The 21,005-nt window shown below is 46.2% G+C and overlaps 1 protein-coding gene across 1 annotated transcript; it reads left to right on the top strand.

Moving 5' to 3' along the window:
* The first annotated feature begins 2,393 nt into the window (after nt 1–2,393).
* Nucleotides 2,394–20,005, top strand: LOC139400855 (histone deacetylase 6-like). Its single transcript, XM_071145447.1, has 17 exons — nt 2,394–2,438; nt 4,781–4,821; nt 5,143–5,239; nt 5,566–5,663; nt 5,765–5,869; nt 5,981–6,049; nt 7,002–7,128; nt 7,641–7,706; nt 8,442–8,501; nt 8,596–8,685; nt 9,163–9,337; nt 10,182–10,350; nt 10,621–10,749; nt 15,729–15,897; nt 16,372–16,574; nt 17,140–17,332; nt 19,826–20,005. The coding sequence occupies exons 1-17, from the start codon at nt 2,394–2,396 to the stop codon at nt 19,991–19,993; spliced, it is 2,004 nt and encodes a 667-aa protein (XP_071001548.1). The 3' UTR covers nt 19,994–20,005.
* Nucleotides 20,006–21,005: the final 1,000 nt, after the last annotated feature.

The raw sequence follows: 21,005 nt of genomic DNA, 5'->3' as shown, positions 1-21,005 counted from the left end.
GAGGCTTCAGCCACAGGGACTGGTCTGGTGTTTGACAGCATGTTCACACACCATCGCTGTCTCTGGGATCCCAGGTGATTGTTTTCTGAACCCTGTTCGTCTGTCTCCTTGCTGCTCCAGGTGGGTACACTCTATACAAAAGTATGTGGACACCCCCTTCAAATTTGTGGATTTGTCTATTTCAGCCACTGCATGAAATGGAGCACAAAGACATGCAATCTCCATAGACAAACATTGGCAGTAGAACGGCCTTACTGACTTACTTACTCAGTGACTTTCAACGTGGCACCGTCAAAGGATTCCACCTCTCCAACAAGTCAGTTCGTCAAATTTCTGCCCTGCTAGAGCTGCCCCCCGGTCAACTGTTAAGTGCTTTTTATAGTGAAGTGGAAACATCTAGGAGCAACAACGGCTCAGCCGTGAAGTGGTAGGCCACACAAGCTCACAGAACGGGACCGCAGAGTGCTGAAGCGCGTAAAAAATTGTCTGTCCTCAGTTACAACACTCGGCACCGAGTTCCAAACTGCCTCTGGAAGCAACGTCATCACAAGAACTGTTAGTCTGGAGATTCATGAAATGGGTTTCCGTGGCTGGGCAGCCTCACACAAGCCTAAGATCACCATGCATAATACCAAGCGTCGTCTGGAGTGGTGTAGAGCTCGCCGCCATTGGACTCTGGAGCAGTGGAAACACGTTCTCTGATGAGTCATGTTGCCCCAATGCATAGTGCCAACTGTAAAGTTTGGTGGAGGAGGAATAATGGTCTGGGACTGTTTTTCATGGTTCGGGCCCCTTAGTTCCAGTGAAGGGAAATCTTAACGCTGCAGCATACAATTACATTCTAGATGATTCTGTACTTCCAACTTTGTGGAAACAGATTGGGGAAGGCCCTTTCCTGTTTCAGCATGACAATGCCCCCATGCACAAAGCGAGGTCCATACAGAAATGGTTTGTCGAGATCTGTGTGAACGAACTTGACTGGCCTGCACAGAGCCCTGACTTCAACCCCATCGAACACCTTTGGGATGAATTGGAACGCCGACTGTGAGCCAGGTCTAATCTCCCAACATCAGTGCCCGACCTCACTAATGCTCGTGGCTGAATGGAAGCAAGTCCCCACAGCAATGTTCCAACATCTAGTGGAAAGCCTTCCCAGAAGAGTGGAGGCTGTTATAGCAGCAAAGGGGGGGGGACCAACTCCATATTAATGCCCTGACTTTGGAATGTTCAATGAGCAGGTGACCACATACTTTTGGTCATGTAGTGCAACTGAAACAACCTCAAACAAGTGCCCCAAACAATGCCAAACAACCCCAAGGTACCCCAAACAACCCCAAACAGGAACCCCAAACAACCCCAAACAGGTACCTCAAACAACCCCAAACAGGAACCCCAAACAATGCCAAACAACCCCAAGGTACCCCAAACAACCCCCAACAGGAACCCCAAACAACCTCAAACAGGAACCCCAAACAACGCCAAACAAGTACCCCAAACAGGTACCCCAAACAACCCCAAACAGGTACCCCAAACAACCCCAAACAGGTACCCCAAACAGGAACCCCAAACAACCCCAAACAGGAACCCCAAACAACCCCAAACAACCCCAAACAGGAACCCCAAACAACCTCAAACAACCCCAAACAGGAACCCCAAACAACCTCAAACAACCCCAAACAGGAACCCCAAACAACCCCAAACAGGAACCCCAAACAACCCCAAACAACCCCAAACAGGTACCCCAAACAACCTCAAACAACCCCAAACAGGAACCCCAAACAACCCCAAACAGGTACCCCAAACAACCCCAAACAGGTACCTCAAACAACCCCAAACAGGTACCCCAAACAACCCCAAACAGGTACCTCAAACAACCCCAAACAGGTACCCCAAACAGGTACCCCAAACAGGTACCCCAAACAACCCCAAACAGGTACCCCAAACAGGTACCCCAAACAGGTACCCCAAACAACCCCAAACAGGTACCCCAAACAACCCCAAACAACCCCAAACAGGTACCCCAAACAGGTACCCCAAACAGGTACCCCAAACAACCCCAAACAACCCCAAACAACCCCAAACAGGTACCTCAAACAACCCCAAACAGGTACCCCAAACAGGTACCCCAAACAGGTACCCCAAACAGGTACCTCAAACAGGTACCCCAAACAGGAACCCCAAACAACCTCAAACAACCCCAAACAGGAACCCCAAACAACCTCAAACAACCCCAAACAGGAACCCCAAACAGGTACCGCTGTATTTAAGTTTGACCTTATTTCTGATTCTGTAATTAACCGACTGGTTGTATCGAAGAGTGAATTGAGAAACTGTTGTGTTGCTCTGCTTCCAGCCACCCAGAATGCCCAGAGAGAGTGAGCACTGTAATGGACATGGTGGAGAAACAGGGACTGCTGTCTCGCTGTGTTACAGTGGAGGTGAGGGATACACACACACACACACACACACACACACACACACACACACAGTGGAGAAACAGGGACTGCTGTCCCGCTGTGTTACAGTGGAGGTGAGGGAAACACACACACACACACACACACACACACACACACACACACACACACACACACAGTGGAGAAACAGGGACTGCTGTCTCGCTGGGATACACACACACACACACACACACACACAGTGGAGAAACAGGGACTGCTGTCTCGCTGTGTTACAGTGGAGGTGAGGGATTCACACACACACACACACACACACACACACACAGCGGAGAAACAGGGACTGCGGTCTCACTGCGGTGTATTGATAGATTGAAGTAAGGGGTAGTGGAGGAACAACAAAGTCAGCAACATCTCAGGGACTGGTGTTTGTCCACCTATCTGACGTTGAGCAGAGCTGTTATATAATGTTAACGTAGAGTAGTTAGACTGGAGGTGTATTTTGTTGTCCTAGTAGTCAATGCTGTTCGCTTCTCCACAGCACACTGATATTGTAGGTATTGAACCGTTCACTGTAGTCTCACAAGTAGTCTCTCTCTCACCGTGTTGTCTCTCTCTCTCTCTCTCTCTCTCACCGTGTTGTCTCTCTCTCTCACCGTGTTGTCTCTCTCACCGTGTTGTCTCTCTCTCTCTCACCGTGTTGTTGTCTCTCTCTCTCACCGTGTTGTTGTCTCTCTCTCTCACCGTGTTGTTGTCTCTCTCTCTCACCGTGTTGTTGTCTCTCTCTCACCGTGTTGTTGTCTCTCTCTCTCACCGTGTTGTCTCTCTCACCGTGTTGTGTCTCTCTCTCTCTCACCGTGTTGTGTCTCTCTCTCTCTCACCGTGTTGTCTCTCTCACCGTGTTGTCTCTCTCACCTTGTTGTCTCTCTCTCTCTCACCGTGTTGTCTCTCTCTCTCACCGTGTTGTTGTCTCTCTCTCTCACCGTGTTGTCTCTCTCTCTCTCTCTCACCGTGTTGTCTCTCTCTCACCGTGTTGTCTCTCTCTCACCGTGTTGTCTCTCTCTCACCGTGTTGTCTCTCTCTCACCCTGCTGTCTCTCTCTCACCCTGTTGTCTCTCTCTCTCACCGTGTTGTCTCTCTCTCACCGTGTTGTCTCTCTCTCACCGTGTTGTCTCTCTCTCTCACCGCGTTGTCTCTCTCTCTCTCACCGCGTTGTCTCTCTCTCTCTCACCGCGTTGTCTCTCTCTCTCACACCGCGTTGTCTCTCTCTCACACCGCGTTGTCTCTCTCTCTCACATCGCGTTCTCTCTCTCTCTCACCGCGTTGTCTCTCTCTCTCTCACCGCGTTGTCTCTCTCTCTCTCACCGCGTTGTCTCTCTCTCTCTCACCGCGTTGTCTCTCTCTCTCTCACCGCATTCTCTCTCTCTCTCACCGCGTTGTCTCTCTCTCTCTCTCACCGCGTTGTCTCTCTCTCTCACCGCGTTGTCTCTCTCTCTCTCTCACCGCGTTGTCTCTCTCTCACCGCGTTGTCTCTCTCTCTCCGCGTTGTCTCTCTCTCTCACCGCGTTGTCTCTCTCTCTCTCACCGCGTTGTCTCTCTCTCTCTCACCTCGTTGTCTCTCTCTCTCTCACCTCGTTGTCTCTCTCTCTCTCACCGCGTTGTCTCTCTGTCTCACCATGTTGTCTCTCTCTCTCACCGTGTTGTCTCTCTCTCTCACCGTGTTGTCTCTCTCTCTCACCGCGTTCTCTCTCTCTCTCTCTCACCGCGTTGTCTCTCTCTCTCACCGCGTTGTCTCTCTCTCTCTCTCTCTCACCGCGTTCTCTCTCTCTCTCTCTCACCGCGTTGTCTCTCTCTCTCTCTCTCTCTCACCGCGTTGTCTCTCTCTCTCTCTCTCTCTCTCTCACCGTCTTGTCTCTCTCTCTCTCTCTCACCGTCTTGTCTCTCTCTCTCTCACCGCGTTGTCTCTCTCTCTCTCACCGCGTTGTCTCTCTCTCTCTCACCGCGTTGTCTCTCTCTCTCTCACCGCGTTGTCTCTCTCTCTCACCGCGTTGTCTCTCTCTCTCTCACCGTCTTGTCTCTCTCACCGCGTTGTCTCTCTCTCTCACCGCGTTGTCTCTCTCTCTCACCGCGTTGTCTCTCTCTCTCTCTCTCTCTCTCACCGTGTTGTCTCTCTCTCTCTCTCTCTCACCGTCTTGTCTCTCTCTCTCTCTCTCTCACCGTCTTGTCTCTCTCTCTCTCACCGCCTTGTCTCTCTCTCTCTTACCGCATTGTCTCTCTCTCACCGTCTTGTCTCTCTCTCTCTCACCGCGTTGTCTCTCTCTCTCTCTCACCGTCTTGTCTCTCTCTCACCGTGTTGTCTCTCTCTCTCTCAGGCCAGGGCTGCGTCTAACGAAGAGCTGCACTTAGTTCACACGTAAGTCTCTTAGACCGCGTTTACACAAGTAGCCCCATTTCCAATATTTTTTGTTCGGTAATTGGTCTTTAAAAAAAATAAAAAATTGGAACCAATCAGATCATTTCTGAAATAGATGTGTTGTTGTAATTGGTCAAAAGACCATTAGTGGACAAAATATCAGAATTGCGCTGCCTGTGCTTTTAAATTGGATGTAGAATGCCCAGTAAAGATGTTTATATTTTCATGTGTTTGTTGTGTATCTAAACAGGAAGGAGCATGTAGAGATGCCGTTTCTCATGTTCATTATTCTAAATTAACTGTGTTAAATGTATCTAACAGGAAGGAGTATGTAGATCTGATGAGCTCCACTCAGCGTATGGACGAAGACCAGCTGAAGACGTTGTCTGACTCCTATGACTCTGTCTACATCCACCCTGTGAGCAACTGTTTCATTAAAACACTGATGATATCCAGAGTTGAGATAACTACAGGCAACTCCGTTAATCATTCATTGATGTCAGTGGGAGGCTTGCTAGAAAATGCCTCTCTCTCTCTCTGTCTCTCTCTCTCTCTCTCTCTGTCTCTCTGTCTCTCTCTCTCTCTCTCTCTCTCTCTCTCTCTGTCTCTCTCTCTCTCTCTCTCTCTGTCTCTCTGTCTCTCTGTCTCTCTCTGTCTCTCTCTGTCTCTCTGTCTCTCTGTGTCTCTGTCTCTCTCTCTCTCCCCCTCTCTCTCTCTCTGCATCTTCTCTCTCCCCTGCCCCAGGAGTCATATACGTGTGCCAGTCTGGCTGTGGGCTCTGTTCTGCAGTTGGTTGATAAGGTCATGACCTCAGAGCTCCGGAATGGATTCTCTGTTGCTAGGTAAAATAATGATTTGTAATGTATAAACGTGACAACAGCTTTATCAGTCTGAGGATATTGTTTTAAACAGAAGTATGTTTTTTAATTGACTGTGTGTCCAGACCTCCAGGCCACCACGCCCAGGTCGACCAGATGAATGGTTACTGTATGTTCAATAATCTGGCCATCGCAGCGCGCTACGCACAGACACGCCATCGAGTGGAACGGTGAGTCGCATCACTGATCGGTTGATTGCAGAGTATTGATTGGTTGATTGCAGAGTATTGATTGGTTGATTGCAGAGTTTTGATTGCAGAGTTTTGATTGGTTGATTGCAGAGTTCTGATAGTGGACTGGGATGTGCATCACGGCCAGGGGATCCAGTACATTTTCCAGGAGGATCCCAGGTAGGTAACACTACTGTGTTGTTCATCTGAACCTCAGTGGCTACGGATACAGACTTTCTCTATCTCAAATCTCCCTAATTATCAGGATATTTCTGTGTATGTGCAGGATTTCTTTTTACGTAGCTGAGTGCCTTCATAATGGGAATGTTTGTTCAAATCGACCGCAGGGTTTTTATTTCAGCTGTTCAGAAACATGAGGCAGAGACATAGGCTACATCACCATGCTTCAGAAGAGGGTGAGTAAAGAGAGAGCAGCAGCTACGTGGAGGGAGGGGGAGGGAGAGCAGCAGCTACGTGAAGGGAGGGAGAGCAGCAGCTACGTGAAGGGAGGGAGAGCAGCAGCTATGTGAAGGGAGGGAGAGCAGCAGCTACGTGAAGGGAGGGAGAGCAGCAGCTATGTGAAGGGAGGGAGAGCAGCAGCTATGTGAAGGGAGGGAGAGCAGCAGCTACGTGAAGGGAGGGAGAGCAGCAGCTACGTGAAGGGAGGGAGAACAGCAGCTATGTGAAGGGAGGGAGAGCAGCAGCTATGTGAAGGGAGGGAGAGGGAGAAGCAGCTACGTGAAGGGAGAGGGAGGGAGAGCAGCAGCTACGTGAAGGGAGTGAGAGCAGCAGCTATGTGAAGGGAGGGAGAGGGAGGGAGAAGCAGCTACGTGAAGGGAGAGGGAGGGAGAGCAGCAGCTACGTGAAGGGAGGGAGAGGGAGGGAGAAGCAGCTACGTTAGAAAAACTAATGTGTGTGTAAAATAACACATGTGCAGAACGTGATCCTTTGAGGAAGAGGTTTCCGGAGGGGTGGGTGGTCGCGGGGCGTGGGCGAAAAACTCTGTTTCCGTACACCTCACCAAATGTATGGCTGTCATATGATGTGAGGAGAGGAGTGATGTAATCCCCCCCTCTTTCCCTCTCTTCTTGTCTCTATCTCTCCTCTCTCTCTCCTCTCTCTCTCCGGTCAGCGTTCTGTACTTCTCAGTCCACAGATATGAGGAGGGTTTGTTCTGGCCCCATCTGCCCGAGTCAGACAGCAGTGCTGTGGGCACCGGTTCTGGGGAGGGATACAACATCAACCTGCCCTGGAATAAGGTACTAGTTACTGGACTAGTTAAGATTATCTACCTCTGCTATCGTATTATCTCCTCAGTGTTTACCTTGTATTCTGTTTTCCTAATGTTGTTGTATCGAGGGTTGTTTTCCTAATGTTGTTGTATCGAGGGTTGTTTTCCTAATGTTGTCGTATCGAGGGTTGTTTTCCTGATGTTGTTGTATCGAGGGTTGTTTTCCTAATGTTGTCGTATCGAGGGTTGTTTTCCTAATGTTGTTGTATCGAGGGTTGTTTTCCTGATGTTGTTGTATCGAGGGTTGTTTTCCTGATGTTGTTGTATCGAGGGTTGTTTTCCTGATGTTGTTGTATCGAGGGTTGTTTTCCTAATGTTGTCGTATCGAGGGTTGTTTTCCTGATGTTGTTGTATCGAGGGTTGTTTTCCTGATGTTGTTGTATCGAGGGTTGTTTTCCTAATGTTGTCGTATTGATACTTTGTCTAGTAGTTTGTAAAATACGGTGACATTGAGGTCTGTTCTTTCCTTTTATTCCACAGATTGGAATGAAAGATGCAGACTACGTTGCCGCATTCCAGCAGCTTCTTTTGCCTGTAGCCTACGAGGTATAGTCGTTGAGATGGTTGTTAGACTTCCTCAATCGTTTTGGGTTTTATATAACGTAATAGAACATAGAACATTCTAACGATGTTCTTAGAAGAATAAGAACATTCGGACGATGTTCTTAGAAGAATAGGAACATTCGGACGATGTTCTTAGAAGAATAGGAACATTCGGACAATGTTCTTAGAAGAATAGGAACATTCTAACGATGTTCTTAGAAGAATAGGAACATTCTAACGATGCTCTTAGAAGAATAGGAACATTCTGACGATGTTCTTAGAAGAATAGGAACATTCTGACGATGTTCTTAGAAGAATAGGAACATTCTGACGATGTTCTTAGAAGAATAGGAACATTCGGACGATGTTCTTAGAAGAATAGGAACATTCGGACGATGTTCTTAGAAGAATAGGAACATTCGGACGATGTTCTTAGAAGAATAGGAACATTCGGATGATGTTCTTAGAAGAATAGGAACATTCGGATGATGTTCTTAGAAGAATAGGAACATTCGGATGATGTTCTTAGAAGAATAGGAACATTCGGGACGATGTTCTCAGAAGAATAGGAACATTCGGACGATGTTCTCAGAAGAATAGGAACATTCGGACGATGTTCTCAGAAGAATAGGAACATCCGGACGATGTTCTTAGAAGAATAGGAACATTCGGACGATGTTCTTAAAAGAATAGGAACATTCCGATGTGATTTCCCCCATAACAGTTTGTTTGTTGCAGTTCCAGCCTCAGCTTGTCCTGGTGGCAGCAGGCTTCGACTCTGTGATAGGGGATCCCAAGGTAAGGAGAACCAAATATTAACGTTCTTTATCTACAAGTTGATGTGATAGAAATGTATATGATTTCTGAAAGATCTTGTGTGTTTTTACCCTAGGGAGAGATGTCTGCCAGTCCTCAGTGTTTCTCTGTTCTGACTCACATGCTGCTGGGCCTGGCTCAGGGGAAGTTGTTGCTGGTTCTCGAGGTAACAACAAACCACTCTACATGTCTTTTATTTAGCTTCGATTACACATGCAGCCCAAATCAGATCTTTTGATGAAAACTACAGGCCTCTCTCATCTTTTTAAGTGGGAGAACTTGCACAATTGCTGGCTGACTAAATACCTTTTTGCCCCACTGTAGCTTCGATTACACATGCAGCCCAAATCAGATCTTTTGCCACTAATTGGTCTTTTGACCAATCACATTAGATCTGGCCACTAATTGGTATTTTGTCCAATCACATCTGATCTTTAGTCACTAATTGGCCTTTTGACCAATCACATCAGATATTTTGTCAATAATTGGGCAAATGAAAATGATTCTGCTGCCTGTGTAAACGCTGAGTTGGGGTAGGTTGAGTTGGCTTCCATACCACATTATATACACAGGCAGAATGAAATAGATCTGTTTTATAGAGTTATATTGAGTGACATTGATGCCGCTTGTTTCATGTTTTCAGGGAGGATATAACCTTCAGTCCACAGCAGAAGGGGTGTGTGCCTGTCTGAGGTCACTATTGGGGGAGTCCTGCCCCCGCTTGGGGTCACCACTCATCCCGAGTGACAGTGCCCTGAAATCCATCTCCAGGTCGATCTCTGCTCTGTACCCTTACTGGACCAGTCTGCAGGTACTGGGTAAGTACTAGAGAACCCCTTATAACCCCTTATAACCCCTTATAACCCATTCACAATCCTTTAAATCCATTCATAACCCCTTATAACCCATTCATAACCCCTTATAATCCATTCATAACCCCTTATAACCCCTTCATAACCCCGTATAACCCATTCATAACCCATTCATAACCCTTATAACCCATTCATAACCCTTATAACTTATTCATAACCCCTTATAACCCATTCATAACCCTTATAACCCATTCATAACCCTTTAAACCCATTCATAACCCTTTAAACCCATTCATAACCCCTTATAACCCCTTCATAACCCCTTATAACCCCTTCATAACCCCTTATAACCCCTTCATAACCATTAATAATCCATTCATAACCCCTTATAACCCCTTATAACCCATTCATAATCCTTTAAATCCATTCATAACCCCTTATAACCCATTCATAACCCCTTATAACCATTCATAACCCCTTATAACCCATTCATAACCCCTTATAACCCATTCATAACCCTTTAAACCCATTCATAACCCCTTATAACCCATTCATAACCCCTTATAACCCATTCATAACCCCTTATAACCCATTCATAACCCCTTATAATCCATTCATAACCCCTTATAACCCATTCATAACCCCTTATAATCCATTCATAACCCCTTATAACCCATTCATAACCCTTTAAACCCATTCATAACCCCTTATAACCCATTCATAACCCCTTATAATCCATTCATAACCCCTTATAACCCATTCATAACCCCTTCTTAACCTATTAATAACTACTTCATAACCCCTTTCATAACCTCCTTCATAACCATTCATGACTGTGGTTTGTCTCCAGAGGGAGGGCCTCTATCAGACAGCGACCCCCTGAACCCAGCCCTGACCCCAGCAGAGAGCAGTGAGGATTTTAGTGAAGAGCTCTGTGAGGAGAAAAGAGACAGCCTGGACCTGACCACGGGCCTGGTGTACGACCAGAGGATGATGGAACATCACAACATGTGGGACAGGTGAGAATCCATCAAAGACACAGGAACATGTGGGACAGGTAGGAATCCATAAAAGACACAGGAACATGTGGGACAGGTGAGACACTGAGGTCCTGTCCAGAAACATATCCCCCTCCCTGGAAAGCAGTCCCAGTTGTCACTCAATTTAAACTCCTGGCTAAATACAGTAAATATGAAATCATCCCCTATCCCTGAGGGTTCCTTCACTATCCAGCCGTAGCCTCATGTTGAATGTACTGTATGGAAATGATGTTATTTGGTTGTTGGCAGCCACCACCCAGAGCTTCCCCAGAGGATCCAGCGTATCTTCTCCCATCACGACGACCTGGGCTTGGTGTCCCGTTGCCTGAGGATACCGGCTCGACTTGCCTTAGAGGAGGAGCTGGCTCTGTGCCACAGGTAACTTCTACCAAGAACAAATGAAAGATATAGGACTATTACTGGTCATATAGGGTTATTACTGATCATATAGGGTTATTACTGGTCATATATGGTTATTACTGATCATATAGGGTTATTACTGGTCATATAGGGTTATTATTGGTCATATAGGGCTATTACTGGTCATATAGGGCTATTATTACTGGTCATATAGGGTTATTATTGGTCATATAGGGTTATTACCGGTCATATAGGGTTATTACCGGTCATATAGGGTTATTACTGGTCATATAGGGTTATTACTGGTCATATAGGGCTATTACTGGTCATATAGGGTTATTACTGGCCAGAGTACTTTCATAGTTGTATATCTCCTGTGTCTGTAGTGTGTATCTCCTGTGTCTGTAGTGTGTTGATGTGTCTGTAGTGTGTATCTCCTGTGTCTGTAGTGTGTTGATGTGTCTGTAGTGTGTATCTCCTGTGTCTGTAGTGTGTTGCTGTGTCTGTAGTGTGTATCTCCTGTGTCTGTAGTGTGTTGCTGTGTCTGTAGTGTGTATCTCCTGTGTCTGTAGTGTGTTGATGTGTCTGTAGTGTGTTGCCGTGTCTGTAGTGTGTATCTCCTGTGTCTGTAGTGTGTATCTCCTGTGTCTGTAGTGTGTATCTCCTGTGTCTGTAGTGTGTATCTCCTGTGTCTGTAGTGTGTTGCCGTGTCTGTAGTGTGTAATATAATGTTATTTATCACATGAATATAGCAGGTGTCGACTTTACTGTGAAATGCTTCCTTTACAAGCCCTTAACCAACACAATTAAAAAAGGAAGTAAACAATAATTATGCTCCCTACAAGGAGTACCAGTACTGAGTCAATGTGTAGGGGTACCGGTACTGAGTCAATGTGTAGGGGTACCGGTACTGAGTCAATGTGTAGGGGTACCGGTACTGAGTCAATGTGTAGGGGTACCGGTACTGAGTCAATGTGTAGGGGTACCGGTACTGAGTCAATGTGTAGGGGTACCGGTACTGAGTCAATGTGTAGGGGTACCGGTACTGAGTCAATGTGTAGGAGTACCGGTACTGAGTCAATGTGTAGGGGTACCGGTACTGAGTCAATGTGTAGGGGTACCGGTACTGAGTCAATGTGTAGGGGTACCGGTACTGAGTCAATGTGTAGGGGTACCGGTACTGAGTCAATGTGTAGGGGTACCGGTACTGAGTCAATATGTAGGGGTACCGGTACTGAGTCAATGTGTAGGGGTACCGGTACTGAGTCAATGTGTAGAGGTAGCTGAGGTAATATGTACATGTACAGTTGAAGTCAGAAGTTTACAAACACCTTAGACAAATACATTTCAACTCAGGTTTTCACAATTCCTGACATTTAATCAGAGTAAAAATTCCCTGTCTTAGGTCAGTTAGGATCATCACTTTATTTTAAGAATGTGAAATGTCAGAATAATAGTAGAGACAATGATTTATTTCAGCTTTAATTTCTTTCATCACATTCCCAGTGGGTCAGAAGTGTACATACACTCAATTAGTATTTGGTAGCATTTCCTTTAAATTGTTTAACTTGGGTCAAACGTTTCGGGTAGCCTTCCACAAGCTTCCCACAATAAGTTGGGTGAATTTTGCCCCATTCCTCCTGACAGAGCTGGTGTAACTGAGTCAGGTTTGTAGGCCTCCTTGCTCGCACACACGTTTTCAGTTCTGCCCAATTTCTATGGGATTGAGGTCAGGGCTTTGTGATGGTCACTCCAATACCTCGACTTTCTTGTCCTTAAGCCATTTTGCCACAACTTTGGAAGTATGCTTGGGGTCATTGTCCATTTGGAAGACCCATTTGCGACCAAGCTTTAACTTCCTGACTGATGTCTTGAGATGTTGCTTCAATATATCCACATAATTTTCTTACCTCATGATACCGTCTATTTTGTGAAGTGCACCAGTCCCTCCTGCAGCAAAGCACCCCCACAACATGATGCTGCCACCCCCGTGCTTCACGGTTGGAATGATGTTCTTCGGCATTCAAGCTCCCCCTTTTTCCTCCAAACATAACGATGGTCATTATGGCCAAACAGTTCTATTTTTGTTTCATCAGACCAGAGGACATTTCTCCAAAAAGTACGATCTTTGTCCACATGTGTAGCTGCAAACCGTAGTCTGGCTTTTTTATGGCGGTTTTGGAGCAGTGGCTTCTTCCTTGATGAGCGGCCTTTCAGGTTATGTCGATATCGGACTCGTTTAACTGTGGATGTAGATACTTTTGTACCTGTTTCCTCCAGTGTCTTCACAAGATAATTTGCTGTTGTTCTGGGATTGATTTGCACTTTTCACACCAAAGTACGTTCATCTCTAGGAGACAGAACGTGTCTCCTTCCTGAGCGGTATGACGGCTGCATGGTCCCATGGTGTTTATGCTTGCATACTATTGTTTGTACAGATGAACGTGGTACCTTCAGGCGTTTGGAAATTGCTCACAAGGATGAACCAGACTTCTTTTTCTGAGGTCTTGACTGATTTCTTTTGATTTTCCCATGATGTCAAACAAAGAGGCAGTACGTTTGAAGGTAGGCCCTGAAATACATCTACAGGTACACCTCCAATTGACTCAAATTATTTCAATTAGCCTATCAGAAGCTTCTAAAGCCATAACATCATTTTCTGGAATGTTCCAAGCTGTTTAAAGGCACAGTCAACTTAGTGTATGAAAACTTCTGACCCACTGGAATTGTGATACAGTGAATTATAAGTGAAATAATCTGTCTGTAAACAATTGTTGGAAAAATGACTTGTGTCATGCACAAAGTAGATGTCCTAACCGACTTGCCAAAACTATAGTTTGTTAACAAGAAATGTGTGGAGTGGTTGAAAAACGAGTTTTAATGACTCCAACCTGAGTGTATGTAAACTAGTTTTAATGACTCTAACCTAAGTGTATGTAAACTAGTTTTAATGACTCCAACCTAAGTGGATGTAAACTAGTTTTAATGACTCCAACCTAAGTGTATGTAAACTAGTTTTAATGACTCCAACCTGAGTGTATGTAAACTAGTTTTAATGACTCCAACCTAAGTGTATGTAAACTAGTTTTAATGACTCCAACCTAAGTGTATGTAAACTAGTTTTAATGACTCTAACCTAAGTGTATGTAAACTAGTTTTAATGACTCCAACCTAAGTGTATGTAAACTAGTTTTAATGACTCCAACCTGAGTGTATGTAAACTAGTTTTAATGACTCCAACCTAAGTGTATGTAAACTAGTTTTAATGACTCCAACCTAAGTGTATGTAAACTAGTTTTAATGACTCCAACCTAAGTGTATGTAAACTAGTTTTAATGACTCCAACCTAAGTGTATGTAAACTAGTTTTAATGACTCCAACCTAAGTGTATGTAAACTAGTTTTAATGACTCCAACCTAAGTGTATGTAAACTAGTTTTAATGACTCCAACCTAAGTGTATGTAAACTAGTTTTAATGACTCCAACCTAAGTGTATGTAAACTAGTTTTAATGACTCCAACCTAAGTGTATGTAAACTAGTTTTAATGACTCCAACCTAAGTGTATGTAAACTAGTTTTAATGACTCCAACCTAAGTGGATGTAAACTAGTTTTAATGACTCCAACCTAAGTGGATGTAAACTTCCCGACTTCCACTGTAGGTGGGGTTTAAAGTGACTAGTCAATCAGGATAGATAATTAACAGAGTAGCAGCTGTGTGTGTCGTTAATGTAACAACAAATAAACATGTAAATTGTCCCGGTAACTATTTGAATAATTGTTTGTCAGTCTGATGGCTTGAAGCTGTTCAGGAGCTTTTTGGTCCTCGACATGGCGCTCTGATACAAATTGCCGTGCGGTAGCAGAGAGAACATTTTATGGCTCGGGTGGCTGGAGTATGTTTTTTTTGGGGGGGGGGGGGGGGCTTCCTCTGACACCTTCTGGTATAGAGGTCCTGGATGACAGTGAGCTTGGTCCCAGTGATGTACTGGGCTCTACGCACGACCCTCTGTGATGCCTTACCTCGGATGCCAAGCGCTTGCCATAATTTATTTGTATTTATTTAACCTTTTGTTTTAACTAGGCAAGTCAGTTTAAGAACAAATTGTTATTTACAATGACGGCCTACCAGAAGGCAAAAGGCCTCTGTAGAACTTATTGAGGATGTGAAGGCTAAATCTTTTCACGCTTCTGAGGGGGAAGAGACGTTGTGGTGCCCTCTTTGTGTGTGGACCACGATAGATGTTTAGTGATGTGGACACAGAGGAACTTGTCTGTGATCAGGCCGTTATGTCGTCGGCCAAACGTAATAATGGCGTTGGAGTTGTGCGCGGCCTTGTAGTTGTGGCGGACCCCTGTGTTGAGGATCAGCGTGGCGGATGTGTTGTTGCCTACCCTCACCACCTGGGGGACGGCCCGTCGGGAAGTCCAGGATCCAGTTGCAGAGGGAGGTGTTTAGTCCCAGGGTCCTTAGCTTAGTGATGAGCTTAGAGGGCACTATGGTGTTGAACGCTGAGCTGTAGTCAATGAACAGCATTCTCACATAGGTGTTCCTCCTTGTCCCAGGTGGGAAGAGGGCAGTGTAGATTGCGTCATCTGTGGATCTGTTGAGGCGGTATGCGAATCTGAGTGGGTCCAGGGGTGTTTGGGATGATGGTATTGATGTGAGCCATGACCAACCAGCTTTTCAAACCATTGCATGACTACAGATGTGAGTGCTAAGGAGCGATAGTCATTTAGACAGGTTACCTTGGTGTTCTTGGGCACAGGGACTATGGTGGTCTGTTTGAATCATGTAGGTATTACAGGGTAATGTGTACATTGTATTTAATGATCTGGAGGATGATGTACTCATAATGCTGTCTGTCTGTTTGTTTACGGGGCGAAGCCAAACCCACAATTCCACATTGCGTGGACAATCCGTAAAATTTGTTTTCCTCCAATAATTATTATTTCGAATGTTGTAATTCTGTGAATGTGTCTAATCCGTGTCTGTAGCTTGGAGCACATAGCCAAGATCAAGGCCACAGAGGGGATGAAGACGAGGGACCTTCACAGACTGGGAGATGAGTACAACTCTATCTTCATCAGTACTGAGAGCTACAGGAGCGCCCGGTTGGCCGCTGGGGCCTGCTTTAATGCAGTACAGGCTGTTCTGACGGGACAGGTTGAACATTACCTCCATCACGTTGACCTCTAACCCCGCTGTGTCCAGTAAATGTTAAAAGTTAGGCGCTCAGGCTACCTTTTGTGAGGACATAGTTTCCTGAATGAATTACTTTAAAGCTACACGTCCCCCCCCCCCAAAAAAAAATGCTGTTGCGAAGCTTATATGAAATCCTTTACGAAGGGTTTTTAAGTTCTTTGTAAAGTCTTTGAAAAGTGATGTTTGTTTGAAAGAGCCTGCTATTAGTCAACATGGTTGTATTATCAGACTTAGGGTTACACAATTCCCCTAAACTTTCCCCAATTACCCAGCATTCCAGGCTGTTGGATTCCTGGATTTCCTGATTATTCCTTCCTGATTCCAGGTATTTTCCAACTGGGATTTTTTGGAAAACTAGGGAATTTTGGGGGAAGTTCCTGGAATTTTTCAACCCTATTTATCAGACTGTTGTATGCCCCCCCCCCCCCCCACCAGGTCCGTAATGGCGTGGCCATCGTGCGCCCCCCTGGTCACCATGCCGAGAAGGACGCTGCCTGTGGGTTCTGTTTCTTCAACTCCGCCGCCCTGACTGCCCGATACGCCCAGTCCATCTCCCAGAAGCCCCTGCGGGTCCTCATCCTGGACTGGGATGTTCACCATGGCAACGGAACACAGCACATCTTCGAAGAGGATGACAGGTACCTAGCCGTGCCTGTTCCATATCTGGTGCACTGCTTTTGACGAGGGTCCAGAGGGGTTCTGCTGCTTATTCTCGCCTCTTTTACTCAATTGGAAATGATGGGATGAGGATTTTTCAATTTATTCATTTCAACTCAAGTTCTCATGTCTTCCCAGTGTCCTCAACATCTCCCTCACTAACTCCAACCTTCTCCTCTCTCCATCCAGTGTCCTCTACATCTCCCTCACTAACTCCAACCTTCTCCTCTCTCCATCCAGTGTCCTCAACATCTCCCTCACTAACTCCAACCTTCTCCTCTCTCCATCCAGTGTCCTCTACATCTCCCTCACTAACTCCAACCTTCTCCTCTCTCCATCCAGTGTCCTCTACATCTCCCTCACTAACTCCAACCCTCTCCTCTCTCCATCCAGTGTCCTCTACATCTCCCTCACTAACTCCAACCCTCTCCTCTCTCCATCCAGTGTCCTCTACATCTCCCTCACTAACTCCAACCCTCTCCTCTCTCCATCCAGTGTCCTCTACATCTCCCTCACTAACTCCAACCCTCTCCTCTCTCCATCCAGTGTCCTCTACATCTCCCTGCATCGCTACGAGGATGGGACCTTCTTCCCTACTTCCGAGGACGCACACTACAACAGAGTGGGCGAGGGGAAGGGAGCAGGGTTCAACGTCAACATCCCCTGGAACGGAGCCAAGATGGGCGACGCGGAGTACCTTGCAGCCTTCCACTCGGTGGTCATGCCCATCGCTAGAGAGGTACAGTATCCTTCCACTCAGTGGTCATGCCCATCGCTAGAGAGGTACAGTATCCTTCCACTCAGTGGTCATGCCCATCGCTAGAGAGGTACAGTATCCTTCCACTCAGTGGTCATGCCCATCGCTAGAGAGGTACAGTATCCTTCCACTCAGTGGTCATGCCCATCGCTAGAGAGGTACAGTATCCTTCCACTCAGTGGTCATGCCCATCGCTAGAGAGGTACAGTATCCTTCCACTCAGTGGTCATGCCTATCGCTAGAGAGGTACAGTATCCTTCCACTCAGTGGTCATGCCCATCGCTAGAGAGGTACAGTATCCTTCCACTCAGTGGTCATGCCCATCGCTAGAGAGGTACAGTATCCTTCCACTCAGTGGTCATGCCCATCGCTAGAGAGGTACAGTATCCTTCCACTCAGTGGTCATGCCCATCGCTAGAGAGGTACAGTATCCTTCCACTCAGTGGTCATGCCCATCGCTAGAGAGGTACAGTATCCTTCCACTCAGTGGTCATGCCCATCGCTAGAGAGGTACAGTATCCTTCCACTCAGTGGTCATGCCCATCGCTAGAGAGGTACAGTATCCTTCCACTCAGTGGTCATGCCCATCGCTAGAGAGGTACAGTATCCTTCCACTCAGTGGTCATGCCCATCGCTAGAGAGGTACAGTATCCTTCCACTCAGTGGTCATGCCCATCGCTAGAGAGGTACAGTATCCTTCCACTCAGTGGTCATGCCCATCGCTAGAGAGGTACAGTATCCTTCCACTCAGTGGTCATGCCCATCGCTAGAGAGGTACAGTATCCTTCCACTCAGTGGTCATTCCCATCGCTAGAGAGGTACAGTATCCTTCCACTCAGTGGTCATGCCCATCGCTAGAGAGGTACAGTATCCTTCCACTCAGTGGTCATGCCCATCGCTAGAGAGGTACAGTATCCTTCCACTCAGTGGTCATGCCCATCGCTAGAGAGGTACAGTATCCTTCCACTCAGTGGTCATGCCCATCGCTAGAGAGGTACAGTATCCTTCCACTCAGTGGTCATTCCCATCGCTAGAGAGGTACAGTATCCTTCCACTCAGTGGTCATGCCCATCGCTAGAGAGGTACAGTATCCTTCCACTCAGTGGTCATGCCCATCGCTAGAGAGGTACAGTATCCTTCCACTCAGTGGTCATGCCCATCGCTAGAGAGGTACAGTATCCTTCCACTCAGTGGTCATGCCCATCGCTAGAGAGGTACAATATCCTTCCACTCAGTGGTCATGCCCATCGCTAGAGAGGTACAGTATCCTTCCACTCAGTGGTCATGCCCATCGCTAGAGAGGTACAGTATCCTTCCACTCAGTGGTCATGCCCATCGCTAGAGAGGTACAATATCCTTCCACTCAGTGGTCATGCCCATCGCTAGAGAGGTACAGTATCCTTCCACTCAGTGTCTCTCTCTCGCAATTCATTTCAAAGGGCTTTATTGGCATAAGAAACATGTGTTTACATATAGATATTAAACAAAAGTGAAATAAACATTAAAATATGAACACTAAACATTACTCACCAAAGTTCCAAAAGAATAAAGACATTTCAAGTGTCAGATTATGTATATATACAGTGTTGTCACGATGTGAAAATGGTTAAAGTACGAAAGGGAAAATAAATAAATATGGGTTGTATTTACATGGTGTTTATTCTTCACTGGTTGCCCTTTTCTTGTGGCAACAGGTCACACATCTTGCTGATGTGATGGCACACTGTGGTATTTCACCCAGTAGATATGGGAGTTTAATCTGAGGGAAATATGTCTCTCTAATATGGTCATACATTGGGCAGCAGGTTAGGAAGTGCAGCTCCGTTTCCACCTCATTTTGTGGGCAGTGAGCACATAGCCTGTCTTCTCTTGAGAGCCATGTCTGCCTACGGCGGCCTTTCTCAATAGCAAGGCTATGCTCACTGAGTCTGTACATAGTCAAAGATTTCCTTAAGTTTGGGTCAGTCACAGGGGACAGGTATTCTGCCACTGTGTACTCTCTGTTTAGGGTCAGTCACAGTGGACAGGTATTCTGCAATTATGTACTCTCTGTTTAGGGTCAGTCACAGTGGTCAGGTATTCTGCCACTGCGTACTCTCTGTTTAGGTCCGGAGGATATTTTTGCATGCGGAGTGTCAATTTTGGGTTTGTCCCATTTTGTGAATTCTTGGTTGGTGTGCGGACCCCAGACCTCACAACCGTAAAGGGCAGTGGGTTCTGTAACTGATTCAAGTATTTTTAGCCAGATCCTAATTGGTATGTCGAATGTCATGTTCAGTTGTTTTCTCTCTCTCTGTAGTTTGACCCGGGCCTTAAACAGTTGTTTTCTCTCCCACTCTGTAGCTTGACCCGGGCCTTAAACAGTTGTTTTCTCTCCCACTCTGTAGCTTGACCCGGGCCTTAAACAGTTGTTTTCTCTCCCACTCTGTAGCTTGACCCGGGCCTTAAACAGTTGTTTTCTCTCCCACTCTGTAGTTTGACCCGGGCCTGGTTCTGGTATCGGCAGGGTTTGATGCAGCCAGAGGGGACCCTCTAGGAGGGTACCAAGTGACCCCCCCGGGCTATGCCCACCTCACCCACCTCCTGATGGGCCTGGCAGGCGGCAGAGTATTGGTCATCCTGGAGGTTAGTGGTCTGAATTAACACGCACGCACACACACACTTACACACGCAGGCATGCACGCACTCATGCATATACACAACTTTGATGATACAGTTGTAGCAATACAAGGTTATAACATCTACAGAAAAGACAGAAATGCCAATGGTGGAGGTGCTGCTGAGTTCGAATGAATTGTCCGTAGAACTCAGAGACAGGATTGTGTCGAGCAACAGATCTGGGGAAGGATAACAAAACATTTATGCAGCATTGAAGGTCCCCAAGAACACAGTGGCCTCCATCATTCTTAAATGGAAGAAGTTTGGAACCACCAAGACTCTTCCTAGAGCTGGTCAAACTGAGCAATCAGGAGAGAAGGGCCTTGGTCATGGAAGTGACCAAGAACCCAATGGTCACTCTGACAGAGCTCCCGAGTTCCTCTGTGGAGATGGGAGAACCTTACAGAAAGACAACCATCTCTGCAGCACTCCACCAATCAGGCCTTCAAATCAAATCTAACATTATTTGTCACATGCACCGAATACAACAAGTGTAGACCTTACCGTGAAATGCTTACTTTACAAGCCCTTAACCAACAATGCAGTTCAAGAAGAGTTAAGTAAATATTTACCAAATCAACTAAAATCAAAAATTATAAAAAGTAACAGGTTTTATATAAGGGGTACCGGTACCGAGTTCATGTGTGGGGGTACAGGTTAGTTGTGGTAATATGTACATGTAGGTGAAGTGACTGCATAGATAATAAATAGTGAGTATCAGCAGTGTACAAAACAAATTGGGGGGGTCAATGTAAATAGTCTGGTGGCCATTTGATTAATTGTTCAGCAGGCTTGTGGCTTGGGGGTAGAAGCTGTTAAGGAGCATTTTGGTCCTAGACTTGGCAGTCTGTGACTTGGAGAAAACAGTCTATAACTTGGGTGACTGGAGTCTCTGACAATTTTTGGGGGCTTTCCTCTGACACCGCCTATTATATAGGTCCTGGATGACAGGAAGCTTGGCCCCAGTGATAAACTGGGCCGTACGCACTACCCTCTG

This window comes from Oncorhynchus clarkii, unplaced genomic scaffold, assembly GCF_045791955.1.
Source record: "Oncorhynchus clarkii lewisi isolate Uvic-CL-2024 unplaced genomic scaffold, UVic_Ocla_1.0 unplaced_contig_7534_pilon_pilon, whole genome shotgun sequence".
Lineage (NCBI taxonomy): Eukaryota > Metazoa > Chordata > Actinopteri > Salmoniformes > Salmonidae > Oncorhynchus > Oncorhynchus clarkii.
Note: the sequence above shows the minus strand (reverse complement) of the source record. Positions and strands in the feature narration are given on the sequence as shown.